The sequence below is a fragment of the Chelonia mydas genome, chromosome 2 (assembly GCF_015237465.2).
Source record: "Chelonia mydas isolate rCheMyd1 chromosome 2, rCheMyd1.pri.v2, whole genome shotgun sequence".
NCBI classification, from domain to species: domain Eukaryota; kingdom Metazoa; phylum Chordata; order Testudines; family Cheloniidae; genus Chelonia; species Chelonia mydas.
In genome coordinates, this window is record NC_057850.1 from 79,118,940 (window position 1) to 79,134,155 (window position 15,216).

Sequence of the window (15,216 nt, forward strand, 5' to 3'; positions counted from 1 at the left end):
AATCCAAGTCACTCACACACATATAATCTTAAAAGCTAAAAATCCTCAGGATGTTTTCATTGGATGACACAAGTATATTAAGCAAATCTTATTGTTTATTCTTCTGTGCACATGCATAGCTACTCATCAGCATTTGTGAGATTTACAAGTGCCTGTCAAGGAAAGGTAAATTCCCCTGGTTTTCATATAATTTTTTTTTAAAATGGTGGTTCGCCTCTGTCAAATCAGGTGACACAGACTAACAGTTTGCAAATGTCATATATTGACATGTTTCCCTAGAGTTAAGATTTATTAACCGAAATCTGTGAATCCTCACTTCTCGTGCAATGCTAGGACCGGTTTAAGAGTCAGAGGCAATCTTTTTCTTGCAGAGTAATTCGGGGGACAAAATGTAACGCTCAGTGCTTAATCTGCCCTAGGGAACTGAGAACACAGCCTGACGGCATCACAAAACCACCTCCTGAAGTAACCGTTTGCACAAGGAAGTGCTCTGGTAGCCCCACACCCGCCATGGGGGGGGGGGGGGGGAAACGTTCGCCTCCCCAGCTCAGGCGGGAGCGCACAACCACCTCCGCGCGCGGCTGGCCAGGCGGCGTGGGAAGAACGGAGGCGGCTTCGCACACGCCCCGCGGGGGCGGCGGAGAGCACCGCACCACGCCGCCCCGGGCGGGGGCGGGGGGGAGCATGAGCCGGGGCAGGTGTTGGTGGGGGAAGCCGAGGCGCTTGGGCCTCTAGTGGAGGTGCTGAGCCGAGGCAGAGGCTGAGCCGGGACACAGGCTGAGGACGGGGCGGCTGGTGCCGGCGGGGGACCGGGGGGGGGGCAGTAGCCCCTGCCCATGGAGCCCGGCTCGCCGGCGGGGGGAGAGAGGACTCGGGGCAGCGGGAGGCAGGTGCAGGGAGAGCCGGTGCGGCCCGGCGGAGGCTGGTACCGGTATTTCCTGAAGAGCTGGTCGGACTCGCGGAAGCCGTTGTTCAGCAGCATGTTGATCCCGGCCAGCGCCAGCTCCGCGTCCTCGAGAGGCAGCGGCGACTCCTCGTCCTCCAGCGGCAGCTGCGACCCGGCCATGGCGACGAGACCGAGCCGGCTCCCCCGGGCTCCTGTCACCTCCGCCGGGATGGAGGCGGGAGGGGAGCCGGCCGGCGGCGCCGCGTACGGGAGACCCCGAGGGCGGGGATGCGCGAGGAGGAGGAGGAGCAGCCTGGGCCGCTCCTTCGCTGTGGTGCCCGCTGCGGTGCTGGAGCCTGCTCACGCACCCCCGGCGCTACTGCACAGACTTTGATAACGCGCATGCGCAGGTGTGTCTGCGCGTGCGCGATGTGGGCGACGAAGCTGCTGCCCTTATCGCCTGTCCGCTCTTGCCGTGGAAGCCGCCAGGCCGGGGGTGGGATGGGGTTGGAGCGGCCGCGCGCGGGGCTCACGAGGCGCCAAGCCGGGGAGGGGGGGCAGTGCGGGCTGCATCACTGAGAGGAACGGCGGCAGGGGGGCGCTAGGGAGGGGGAAGGGCTGGGCTCGGTCCAACCCCCTCAGCCAGCGGGTGCGACCAGCGGGTGCGTGGAGCGAGCGCGGACTCTGCCCGCCGCAAAGCGCAGAGCCACCCCCAGCAACAGCCGCTGTCCCGGGCTCCTCCAAATGGGTCCCGAGCCAACTTGGCAGGCTAAGCAGGAGGATTTAGGAGGCAGAGGGACCCGAAGAAGATCTCTGTGTAGCCCCAAAGCTCGTCTCTCTCAGCTACAGCCGATAGTCCCATAAAAGGTATTACCTCACCCACCTTGTCCCTCCACAATCCCCCCCTCGCACAGCTGGGGGCGGCAAGCTTGTACTCCATCAGGCCGCTTGCAGGTACAAAACTGCAATTGTACTGGTCACACAGCGATTTTTAAGCCTTTTCACCTGGTAATGCACAGGACAATGTCTCGTGGACCAGCTCCCTTCCAAACACCCGAAATCCCCCCTCCCGGAAAACTTCTTCAGAATATCAATTCTGTGGACTCCACTGCACAGGCTGGGTGGGAGGGTTTTTTTTGTTGGGGGGGGGGGGGGGGGCAGGGAAATGGAGCAGGAGTCCCATGTGCATGGTAGGAGGGAGTTTGTGCCTGGAGCTTTTCTGAGTTTCCTTCCTCACCCTTTGCATTTTCTCAGCTCCTTCTCCCAGCACGCTCTCTCTTCACTGCATTGGTGCACCTAGCACATGCAGCAGCTTGAGTGCTCTCCAGCTGCACAGCCAGCGGAGGAGCTATTAATAGTTCCGAGTCCTTGTGCAGAATCCTGTTTCCCTCGTGTGAGGCATAGCGAGTGTCTCAGGCTGCAGCAGCTGAGCCCCCAGAGCTGTGTAGCGGGGAAGCTCAGCCTTTCCTTTCTCTGCATTGCAGCGTTCCCTTTTCAGTGCATTTTTAAATTTTTTTTTTTTAAAAGTGATTTTAGTGCTCGTGAAAGAGGGTGAATTAACTGCCTTATAGACTTAAGGTTTGTAGTTTTTCCTAGAGCAATGCCTTTGCAGCTCTCCCTATGCCATTCTGCCAGTGGGCACCACTCATGAGTTTAAACCCCACCCCTTACCAGGGGTGCTGGAACAATTTTTATAGTAGGGGTGCTGAGAGCCATTAACCCAAACTGTAAACCTCGTATATAATAGAAACCACTTCAAGCCAGGGGGTGCAGCAGCATCCCTAGTTCCAGCACCTATGCCCCTCAGCAGTGTAACTTCCCCCTGAAGTTGACTGTGAAGCCCATGCCAGAGCAGCCCCTTTTTTAGTTTAATTTAAAGCCAGATCACGCAGATCATTAAGTGAACTATGGACAAGTGTACTACCATAAAGGTATCAATCCTAACCCCCAAATTTACAATTTAACACACAATTAAGCCCCCCACCACCACCACCTCCCTTAAACAAGAGACTGTTCTTCCTGGATTCAGTTTTGTTAAGATACAAGACACCACCATCTTCACAGCCCTGAAACTCTCCAAGAAATTTATGAGTGGAGCAAAATACAGATCTGTTTACCTTCAGGGTAGGTACAGCCAAAGGTACCGACTCTGGGTGCTCCAGGGCTGGAGCGTCCATGGGGGAAAAAAGTAGTGGGTGCTCAGCACCCACCGGCAGCCAAGCTCCCCACCTCCTCTGCGCGTGCCACATCCCAGCTCCTCTGCCTACCTCCCAGCGCTTGCAGCTGCCAAACAGCTGTAGCAAGCTCCAGGAGGGAGAGGGGAGGAGCGGGAATGTGGCACACTTAGGGGAGGAGGCAGGGATGGGGCAGGGATTTGGGGAAGGAGTTTAATAGGGACAGTTGGGGCAGAGAGGGGCATAACCACTCTAAGTCTGTGCCTATGGGTACAGAATGAAGAAAAGGCAGCTCTACAGTATGCTTTTTGCTTTCCCCTACACCTAGAAGGGATGGGATCGAAGCAGCATCACCGCCCCTCAACCTGTGCTCCAACCTGGTGCAAAACACTGACCAAGTTAGAATCACACACTGAGCTGTGATTCTGGGGCAGCCGCTCATTGGAGCCATGTGACTCATTGGAGTCAGTGAGTCCAAGAAGCAGTGCAGAAATACATGGCCTGTGGGTTTCCTCAGAGCTACAGATATTGAAGGCTAACCCCTCCGCCACTGGGGAGCAAACAGCCACCCCTCTATTTCCCAAGTTCTTGTAGTTTCCCAGCCTTTGTGTGTGACTAACCCAATAACTTTAGCATAGGGGCCTGTGTTCATCACTGTTGTTCTATGGATCCAATGTGTAAGGAGCTTAGAATCCTTGCAATTGTGTCTTCCGGCCTAGCTTCTCTGGACCATTTTGGCAGAACTACTACTGCTAATCTATGTTCTGTAACAAATGCTGTTGTTACTACTCAGCAGCTAGTTGTCCATCTTACAGTTATGAAATTAATTACCACTTCAGAAAAGCATAAGTCTATGGAATACTTTTGCAGCATAAGACTGCATTTCACCTGTTCAAGGAGAAATGTAATCTATCTAAACATCAGTGATCAAGCAATGTGACTTTTGCAGTGAGAGTTTTACTGCCTATCAGGCATAGTTTTATAGTGCCTCTGTTATAAACTGCATTTCAGCTCTTCAGTGCAGAGCAGATCAGCAGTGGAGATCAGCAATGCTGCAAGTTGCATTGTGTGTTGCATAGTGATAAGGGCTTTAGCAGATCTGAGGATGGATTAAGGTTAGTTTGATTTACACAGGGCACATGGAATTGCTGATTCAGTTTACAAGATGGGCTGTGGTAATGAGAAAACCTAAACGAACAGAGCAACATATGGGATTTGTACCAGTTAATGTGTCCTTTCCACCCCATCTTCCCCCTAAACCACCACTCATTCTTAATGTCACTTTAGTAGTTCATAATCATATGAAGTGCATTTGTATATGTATTCTTTTTAAAAAAGAGTATTAATTAATTGTTCCTCAATACACCTAGTTGTAGCAATGTAGCATTATTATCCCCTTTCAGAAACAGAAGATACATATCCATAGTTGCCTCATTTTCATCTTACTTTGAAGATTTCTAACAGTACCATGCATCTGAATTACATTTTATAAATAACTGTCAATGAAATGTTGATTTTTGGGGAAAGGATCTCAGAAAACTGGAAGAGAAATACATTTTATCAGAAGTTGGACTTATTTTTGCATAGCTCAAATCCTTTGTATCCTGTTTTTGAATCTTGAGGTCAGTCTAATCAATTACTGGAATGTAAGAAAAGTTTATCACAAATGAACTCTAAACAGAACTAAATCTTTGTACTGTGGATGGGAATGGGTCACTAATGAGATAATGGGACACTGGAGCCTTTCACCTCTAAGTCACAAATTCAACTTTAACCCAGTTTGGTAATGGCTGAAAATTACCACCATATGTTGGTTCTTCAAAAGTCTATATGAAATTATATGTTTCCAGTCCAGTTTCTAGTGGCTAGATACCCATACTGTAATGCCACCATCACAGTTGGCTCTCATTAACATGTATGTTGACAGTCTCAGAGACAATCACAGAATGTCCCTGACAATTAAATTACCCTCTTTCCCTTAGAAGAGCTCCCTCCAGTGCAGTATGAAGAAGCCTGCTGCTGCCTGTCCTATACTTGTTTTATAGTTAGACAGATCTTCTGCCTGCCAACTATCAGACCAACATTTTTCAAGGTCAGTAAAATTCATGGGGCAAACAAGAATTGTACTCTTTAATTAACTAGCCACAATTTTTACTTTAGCTTCCAGGATAGCTTATTTAAAAAAGGATGCTAGCTACATTATTCATATCCTTTAAGAGCTATGAGACTGATTCACAACTACCATGTGTAGAAGAGAATCAGAGTGGTAGCTTATTATACTCACATTTTAAATGTCTGTTGTCACACTTCAGGGGGAGCTGTATCTGTGGACACCCCTTTAAAGTGACAGGCCTGCACTTGTGGAACCCTTCTGCCAGGTGTTGACAGCAGCAGAAACGGCTGGGTTCATTTTCTAGGGGCTTTCTTGAAGCCTTAACTAATGCCAGCTTGAGCCACCACCCAAAAACCTAGGAAATTAGATTTACCACCATGGGCATCATCACAGTTGCCAGGAGGACTGAGGTTGGGACTATTGTTAAAGCCCATTACCAGGTTGGAGCATTGCCTCAGAGAATTGGTTGATTTATTAATATCTGGGTTTCCTAAGTTTATTCTGTTGTATCCTGCCCTCTCTCACACCTTAATAAAGTTCTTTGTTTTAATCCCCTAGACTCAGTGCCTACAATTTGGGAAGTACTGTATATTGCCAAATGTAGCTGGTACATTTTGCCATTTCTCTCCTCTTCACACAGTTAGTTGACCCGGGTTGGAAAACTCCAAGCAAGCTGGCAGTCCAATACTGACTGGACTACACTGGGGACTACCATCTAACCCAGCTGAAGTATTTCAGCTTTAATTGCATGGTAGGGAGGTCCACACCAGAGTCTCTTGGGTAGGCTGCTGTTGTCTCTGCAGCATCAACCCAAAACTGCCTCAGCTCTGCTCCAGCCACTGCTGCCAAGGCAGAATCCCCACTCTGAGTGCAGAAGGTAGGGGGCCTGCAAGGATTTTAAAAGTTAATACGTGCCACTTAAGGCTTGTATTAAACTCCCAGGGTTACAGCTTTTCCCTGACCTTGGCTTGTTAAATGCTGCCACCACCCAAATGCAAAACAGAAACAAAAACACCTCCACACCTTGGACCCAGGAAGGAACACCTGGGAATTCCTCCCTCTGAGGTACCTTTCGCCTGCCCCCCCACCCCGGGAAGAGCTGAGAAAGAAAAAGGAAATTAGCTGTGCTACCAGCTAATCAAACATGCACAAACCTCTTAAGACACCAAAAGCCCAATTCCTTTCTTTTAGAAAGGAAAATTTTATTAAAAACAAAAAGGAAAAAATACGTCTGGAATTTAAGCTCTTGCTAGATTTTAAAATAGCAATTCCAAAAATTAAGCACCCAAAATTAAGCTTTCTTGGGGGGTTCAGCTTAAAGGTTACAAGCAAACAAAAGCATCAGGGGTTAGCACAGAGGAGATCCACAAGCCAAAATAAAAAATAAACCTGATTGTGTCTAACTAAACATTCTCTATCCAAATAATTTCTTCTAGGTATGGAAGGTGAATTTTCATACCTTTTTCAAGCCTTACCTGGCATTTCTGCCAAAGTCTCCTTCTCCGGAGAACAGACAAAGGGAAAGTTTCTTTCCCAATTTTAAAAAGTTCTTCCTTCCCATTGGCTCTTTTGGTCAGGTGCCCACTCCTTTTCTTTTACCTGTGGGCTTGTTAACCTTTTAACAGACCTAAAGAGGGATTTTACAGCTAACTGGCTGTCCATCAAAGGGAGCTACTCCCCTCACATGTATCACAGCTACTCTGCACCGTCTATCACTTTGAAAGTGCCACTGCTACTCTGCATTGTCTGTTGCCTCAGAGCTGCCACCACAGCTCAGTACCATCCACTGCCTCAAAGCCACCCTCAGCTCTGTACCATCCACTGCTTTCTAGCAGTCTCAGCTCAGTTTTTAGAAGGACCAGTACTATCTAGGAAACTTAACTGAGTCCTCACCACAAGAGAGACACACCCAGCAAAAGGTAGATGTTTTCCTTCTTTTCAGCTCTGTCCAGGCTCACTTACCCAAATATGCATGACAGCAGTCTTGATGAAGGTGGCCCCAGGCATATGCAATGTTGACATCTAGTCCTTGTATTTCCCCCAACAAGATCAGTAACATTTAATTGCCCCCAAACTCAAAGTTTAACTGTATTTTTATGAAAATGCCCCAAACTATCATATCCATTCAATCAGTTCCCTTTGCCCTTCAAAAGATGTTGGCTGAGAGTCCTCCTCCGTGGAACCCCTGCTCATCTGGAATCTTAAGAAGCTCTCTGCCAGTCTTCTCCCATTTCACCAATGGGTGACAGAGAGCTCTCTATTCTCTAACATTTCAGGCCACAGGACTTACATCAATACTTCTCTCAGAAGAGAATTCTACAATTCACTTTACTCTTAAACCAGTCCCTCTGTCATAATAACTGTGTTTACCACCCTTGTTTCTTCAGCAGGTCCTACTGAGTTTTGGCACCTATTAGATACTTCCCTCCAGGAGCATGAGCAGTATGAAAATGCAGTGAGTTAAAAAACAAAGTATTATTTATTTATCCAAAGGCCTATAGCAATCAGAGCTAAAAGGGTTAAAACCACAGGCTTACATGCATACTATCTTACCTAAGCCTTAGCCTTGCTTTGCAAATTTAATAGGTCACTCTTGTCCCAGGCACTCCCAAGCACTGGGGCTGGTGAGATGGTCTGCACTCCTGCAGCTTCTGCTTCTGTCTGACCCTCAGTCAGCATCTCCACCTCCGCATTCACTGGCCATTTTTATCCATTTCCAGACTCCTTTTTCTGTCCTGGGACACCTGAACTTGGGGTATCAGGTTTATGTATCTCATCAGCCTTCCAGAAGTGGTTTTACCATTTTGTCCATTTAAACACCATTTAATCATTATCTGTCTTCTTGGAGATGTGTAAAACTGTGATAGGGTTGAGACTCACCACTGTGGCACCTCCTGCTGGTACCTCCAGGAATTAGCTCAGTCCATGTGCAGCACCCTCCACTGGTGATGTCCCATCCATCTCTCGCCCTCCGTTGGCATCTGGACCCACATTGCTCCCTTCTCTTGCATCCTCTTCAGGACACTGCCCTCCAACAGCAACCTCTAGTCCACACTCACCCCCTTCCAGGGAGGTTAATAGCTGTCTTTCCACTTCACCCCAGCAGCCAACCACACCCCCAAAGTCTAACCCCTTCCATCAGGGGTTGGGTGCAGTCCACTATGGCCACTTCTAACAGCAGGGTATAATACAAGCAGGAAGGGGGGAACCCAGGCCCACCCTCTACTCTGGGTCCCAGCTCATGGATCCTCTTGCAGCAGCCTCCCTGTCTTCCTTCACTCCCCTTGTCCACCTCTCCTCCCTGGGCTGCTTTCCCTTTGCACCTTGTGGGCCCTTCTATCAGGGCCTGCAGCCTGGCAGGTACCCGGCTAGAGTTTGCTTCTGCTCTCTCAAACCTGCCCTGCACTGTCCCAGGTGCTGGTCTCCTCACTCAGGAGGCAGACAGACCTTCCCCCCTTGAAGGTCTAGGAGAAACTGAATGCCTCTCCCCTGGGCAGCCTTTATTTAGGGCCTAGCCTGGCCCTGATTGGCTGCTTCTTGCTTGCCTCTGATTGGCTCCCTGCAGGCCCTCTCTGATTGGCTGCCTATCTGCGCAGCCACTCTGGCCTGCTGTAGCCCAATCTAGCATGGGAGTGGGGCAGCTGCCCCACTGAAAAAACCATCCATGATTGAGTTAATTTTTCCCCCCATGTAACAGACAACATGATAGTAATCACGTAAACAGAGGTACACACAGTATTTATAAAAAATAATACAGATATCTCCATGGTCTTCACAACCGTACAAGGTACAAGACAGTGTAGAATTAGGCCCCCATTACTTTAAAATCCTTTCAAGTACTTGTCACTCTAGTTTAAAGGTCAGTTATAATCCAATTGTTAATTTTGAAAAGAGGTTAGAATTCAGGATACAAATGTCACTTTCAGACTGGCCTGTTAGGGATGTTTTATTATGTCAGTAATAGCCAGTGAATTTATAAGTTTGAATATTTTCCTCTTTTATTTATAAATTCCACTTCGGAAGAATGATATGACAAGCCCAAGTGATTCTAAGGAATAATTGTCATTTGTAGGTAGCTAAAGTCACTTGGTCTTTGGTTTTGTGTCTCATAATATACCACAGACGCATGCAGTAATGAAAGTCACTGCCTATTATGTCTTATCACTTAAATATTTATGGAGGTGAGCTTTACATCTGTTATCATTATGTGTTTTTTATAAAGCACAGCATGCAAATGATAGTACAAAACCACACTAATCTTCATAGCTTGCTCTCCACAATTTCATTTTAATGTGATTTGTCATTTTTAGGGCTAAATCCTGACCTTTGGTGAACACATGAAGCACCTAGTGAAGTCAGTGGAAATACAAAATGTGATCCACAAGTCATTTCACTGTAAGCACTCCTGGCCTGTTTTTCAGTGGTCTTCTCAAAGCTCACAGAGAGGAAGAAAGAAAAGCCATTGATGAGCCACAGGAAATGGGTACACTTTCAGAGTTGCCTGACCACTCTTAGATGTCCCTAATCTCTACTACTGGCAACTGGTTCTTTTATTACATGCTGCTACAGGACTAACAAAATTAAGGCTTTTTCCAGATTTATTGTTGCTCTGGACCCAACATTTACTCAATCATACAAAGAGATGAATTCATGGGTTTACTTGTTGCTGCTTCTAGACTTTCTGGCACTGACTGTTCTGCTTCCGTGTAACAAATAATATTTTTTTTAAAAAGTCCATAATATAAAACAAAATTCATTGTCATATGCATAGTCACACAGTTGCTATTTTGTACTGTAACATATGAAGGTGTGTTATTTCTGCTATTTAAAGAACATTAAATAACAGGTTTTTTCAGAATCAACACCAAACATATGTGCATAATTCCAGAGAAAATAAAGGAAAAACAAGCATTAAATACAAACAACAGCTCTGTTCAGGCAGCAGCCACATGCTGGCCTAGTTTACCAAAATTAGTTGGGAAAACTTCTTCCCACACAGACTCATCTTATCTAAGGTACCATCACAATATTAGAATTTTTAAGACAATTTAAAATGTTTTACTTTCAGAAGGCTGACTTCTCACAGAGCTCAGAATTCCATCTTAGCAGGAGAAAATACCTGCTTAGGCTGCTTCTATCACAAAGGACCCTAAATGCTTAAATCCAGTTAACAGACTGGCCTTATTTATGAATGGATAAATCTCTTTCTCTCTCTCTTTTCTCATTTTCAAATACACCTGCAAAATCATTTTAAAAGTGCCATAATGCTTGTGATGGAAAATTAATTATCTGTGAAGCTGTAGATAATTATGACAAATATTTCAGCCTTAGTAAACTCTGTCTAAATTCGTGTCTTCAAAATGTGTATGTAGTTTAAAATAATAAAAAATGCTTGTAGGTCATAGCTAATAATGTTCATAACAGAATAAATAACTCATAAGCTCACTCCAACTAAGGGTTATTATGTTTCCACTAGTTTAACAATACTTTTTCAGTACATTTTCACAGTTGTCAAGAAGCTTGATGCATTAATATTATTTGGTAGGGAGTTATTTAAAGATTATTCACACTTTTCCTATCTCACTTTGGGGCTTTAGACATACATAATATCTTAAATACTCAAATGCTTTCATCATTTTGTCCCCCCAACCCTGCTCTACAGAAATAGAAAGGCTGCAAAGAGTGAAATGTCACTGCGTGGGAGATTGTTCTGGGTTTTTTACTTTAATGTATGTGGTTTAATTTTGAGGTCAGATTTTGGTATTCCCAGCACCTGCTCTTCTTCCTGGTTAGAGAAAGGGGCTGGGAATGTTTTGTTGAAAATGCCTGTGACAAAACCAGTCAGTCAACAAACATAACATAGTTTTCCAGCCTTGCTAGGCTGGGACACTAACACATGCTAGCTTAATTCTCTACATTCAAATTACTCCTTTGTGGACCAAGCTGGGAAGAGGTGGGTGACACAAACTTACCTTTTATTTGGGAGAGGAAAGTCAAATCAATGCGCTTAAGAGCTGCTGTAGCTCACGAAAGCTTATGCTCAAATAAATTTGTTAGTCTCTAAGGTGCCACAAGTCCTCCTTTTCTTTTTTAGAAGGGAGAGAGCAATTGAGAGACTGAGTGGATAGCTATATGGGTTCATAGAGCTATGGAGAATTGAACTTGCTAAAGAGCGGGAGCCTTGAATCCTCTGTAATGGATCTATGGACTTCTACCTCCTTTTCCTAAGACTCCTCAACCAATAGTTCCTCTCCTGGCAGTAGCTAAAAGCATATCCTTTCTCTTTTTTCTGAAATATAGTTGCAGGTGGGAACCCCACTTTAAGATCTAGGGAGGAATAAAAATTTGGGGGTTAACTTAAGGCACAGGACTTGCAGACAAGAGATTCCAGCACAACTTTCCTATGTGAACTTGGATCAGGCATTGAACTTCTCTGTGCATCAGTTTTTCCCCATCTGTAAAATGGTAATAGTAACTCACATTAACCCAGTGTGGATCTTTATCCCTCTCTAGTGTCAGGTCCACATAAAAGATATTTCTCAGTTATGTTTCTTCCTTCAAACTAATGGATCACATTCTTTAGCTCAAGCAGTAGAGACTCATGCTCTTAGAGCCAGAGGTTCATTCCCCACAAATTACTTGATTAGGGTGTCCTTACAGGATAATAATACTTTCCAACCTCAGAGGTGTGTTGCAAGGCTTCCCTACTCCATGTTTAAATGCTCTAAGAATCTTGGGTGGAGAACACTGTATATAAGTGTAAATTAGTGTTCCTAACTCTTTAAATGTGAACTTCTGAATACTATTTTTATTTATTGTCCCTGCTGCTTTCAGAAATGGTGTGCATGTTTCATATTTTATTACTGAATACATCCCAGTAGTAAACTCTCTCATGGTGATTCATGACACTTACTTCTGGAAGAAGCCTCCTTCTCCCCACCCATACTTATTTTCAGTTTTACTGTTCTTGTAACCAGACATTACTGAGGTCTGTCAAAAGTGGTAGCCACATTATTTGTCTTCATCACTGAAATAAGTTGCTACATTTCAAATAAAGTGCATAGGAGATTTGGTTCCTCCATTGGACAGTCCTGTTAACAGTGCATCTCAATAATCCTGAGCTGACAAAGATGGTGAGCTTGCTCCTTTGCATATGCCGGAATCTGAACTACAAAAATCCTAGATCCTGTCTGTTTTAGTTACTTACATTTTAAGAATGTGATCCTGCCCTCCAGTAAGTGGTGTTCTGTGCATCCTTGAGTATATTTAAAAAATCAGCTCTGGGGCCTGCACCTATAAACACTGTGTGCTGACCTTTCCAAGAAGCAACATGTATTGTTGTATACATCATAAGGCAGAATAAAGTCCTAAAACACTCTGAGAGGCAGGAGATGTCTCTGACTGTCAAAGTTATTGTTTCTAGTTGCTGGATTATCATCTGTGAAACAGTGCTGTGGTCTGAAAAGTTTTGCCACATGTGTGCAGGAAAATAACTGCCTGTGCTATATAATTTAAAGGGGGTGAGGAGAATCATCATTTCCCTTTGTAAGCCCAAAGGGAAGGGCTCTTCCTCTATTAAATCTGTGCATTCAAGCAGGATAATTTTCATGCACAATCAAGTGATAGTAATCGCCAGAGGCGACAGCTGGGTAGTGTTGATCATGCTTAAGTAATCTTTATACCAATGCCTTTCATTCTTTCATCTGCTCTTCTAATATCAAAAACTAAGTGTTTTGATAAAGAGTATTTCACCCAACAGTCCCTGAATTTTGACTATAACTATACAGCAAAGAGTAAGGATAATGTTTCTGTCACTTGATGGTATCATTTTTCCTGATCAAAGATAAGATTTAACAGAGGGTTTAACACATTAGAAAGCTAATGTTTGGTCAACCAGAAAAAATACTTCAGTTCAGAAAATTCTAAGATTAAATTAGGCAAAGTAAAGATCTTATCTGCTGTTTTTTGCTGCTGAATGAAATCATCAGACCCATACATTTCAGCTCTATGCTTTGGGCTAAACTCTTCCTCAGTTACTCTGTAGCACTGTAGGTGTTAATGAAGATATGGTTTTTTCTCTGCTTGCTGTGCGGTTTTCTAAGCGTCTCTTTACTTTTAAAAAAAGTGACCTTCAATTCTGAGCCCTCAATCAGCTCTGGGTTGAGAATGACAGAATTTATATACCTAACTTCTTAGTTACATCTATAAATAAGACATTTAAATTCTATGCAATGTTGTTGTAGCCATGTCAGTCCCAGGATATTAGACCTGAAGAAGAGCTCTGTGTAAGCTTGGAAGCTTGTCTCTCACCAACAGTAGCTGGTCCAATAAAAGATATTACCTCACTCACCTTGTATGTCACTTTTAAATTCTGTCATTTGAACCAAAGATGAAATTCTTGCTTCATGGAAGTCAATGGCAAAACCCCCATTGACTTCAAAGGGGTTCAGGATTTCACACTCAGCCTGTAGTACCTGCAAAATGTAAAGGTTGGGTTGAGGATCCTTTGAAAAATTGCCTAAAATAGATTCTGTCACCTGTGAACAGAAGTGATAATGTGCAAGAACTAGTGACTGCGTATGCACAAACACGGGCTTTGTTTTGAAAATGTTGCCCTGTGTATTTATTTTCCTTCTGGTGATATTAGTCTTTCCTACTAGATTTAGCACCTGACTTTTCAAATGAAACTTGGCATTTATAGACTTCCTTTGAACAGGTTTTCTGAGTTTAGGGCAAAATTTTCAAACGTGTCCACTGATTTTGACCACCTCAGTTGATGGATGCACAACTTAGTACACTAATTGGTCAGCTTCTGCCCTCCACAGACACATAGCGTGTCCCAAGGTGGGCACTCATCACATGAGGACCCAAACTAATGGACACTTGAAAATGTTGGTCTTTGCTATCAACGAATGCCAGGACCAGTTCCTAACGATGGAAGGGCATTTCCTGGAGAGAGGTAGAACATAACTTATATTTGGAAGAGAAACACTGCACAGCAGTTAAAGTGAAAGGACAAAGTCAAGATTGTGTGTGTGTGTGTGTAATGATAATTACAGGTGGAATTAATAGAATAATAAAATATTATTATTTTATTATCTTAATTAATATACAACATGGTCCATATTCAAATACGGCAGAATAACAATATTAACAACCCTACCCTTTTTGACAATGTCCTTGGATCCTGAATGCTCACAGCGCCTTAAGCAGAATATTGCCTTTTCACACCATATGTTGCCTGAATGGTTCAGTATTAACTCGTTAGGTGCTCCATATTATTTCACCAACATCAGTCCGTGAGGCTTAGTGCCATAAACCATGAAGACTTCTTAGAGTGGGTAGTGAACTGCACCCATTATGAGTTACACACAGCAATACCTCTGACACTACAGTCAGGAAAGTTATACTTTTATTTGCAGACCATTTTTCCCTAAGTATCTCTTCCATACATGGAACAGGAAGATCATCTTTTTTCCCCTTGTGTGCTCTTAATTTTTTTATTCTATGAACATTTTTCTCCATTAAATTCTTTCCTCTTTGTTATCACAAATCATTTTACCCCAAATTAAAAACACAGTAAAAGAACTAAAAAAGGGCCACCGTGGCTTAACAACCATGTTAAAGGAGCAGTGAGAGACAAAAAGGCATCTTTTAAAAAGTGGAAGTCAAATCCTTGGGAGGTAAATAGAAAGGAGCATAAACACTGCCAAATTAAATGTAAAAATATAATAAGAAAAGCCAAAAAGGAGTTTGAAGAACAGCTAGCCAAAAACTCAAAAGGCAACAACAAAAGTTAAGTGCATCAGAAGCAGGAAACCTGCTAAACAACCGGTGGGGCCCCTGGACGATCGAGATACAATAGGAGCACTTAAAGACGATAAAGTCATCACAGCGAAACTAAATGAATTCTTTGCTTCAGTCTTCATGGCTGAGGATGTTAGGGAAATTCCCAAACCTGAGCCGTCTTTTGCAGGTGACAAATCTGAGGAATTGTCACAGATTAAAGTGTCACTAGAGGAGGTTTTGGAATTAATTGAGAA

The 15,216-nt window shown here is 44.2% G+C and overlaps 1 protein-coding gene and 1 long non-coding RNA gene across 4 annotated transcripts in view; one reads left to right on the plus strand and one right to left on the minus strand.

Moving 5' to 3' along the window:
- TTC39C (tetratricopeptide repeat domain 39C) overlaps positions 1-1,314 on the minus strand; it is a 62,347-nt gene extending 61,033 nt beyond the window's left edge. Inside the window, exon 1 of one of the 2 annotated variants that reach the window (XM_037892740.2) lies at positions 930-1,314. In XM_037892740.2, the coding sequence (XP_037748668.1) occupies positions 930-1,066 (137 nt within the window). In that variant the 5' untranslated portion in view covers positions 1,067-1,314. The remainder of the gene's footprint in view (positions 1-929) is intronic. The other variant, XM_043539733.1, reaches the window with a different exon arrangement.
- A 4-nt stretch (positions 1,315-1,318) lies between these two features.
- Positions 1,319-11,988, plus strand: LOC119565603. Of its 2 annotated transcripts, none has more exons than XR_005224347.2 (3): positions 1,319-1,382; positions 5,043-5,152; positions 9,484-11,988. It is a non-coding gene; the product is annotated as an uncharacterized LOC119565603 (long non-coding RNA). The 2 variants fall into 2 exon arrangements; XR_005224348.2 differs by lacking the exon at positions 1,319-1,382 and adding an exon at positions 1,497-1,753.
- Positions 11,989-15,216: the final 3,228 nt, after the last annotated feature.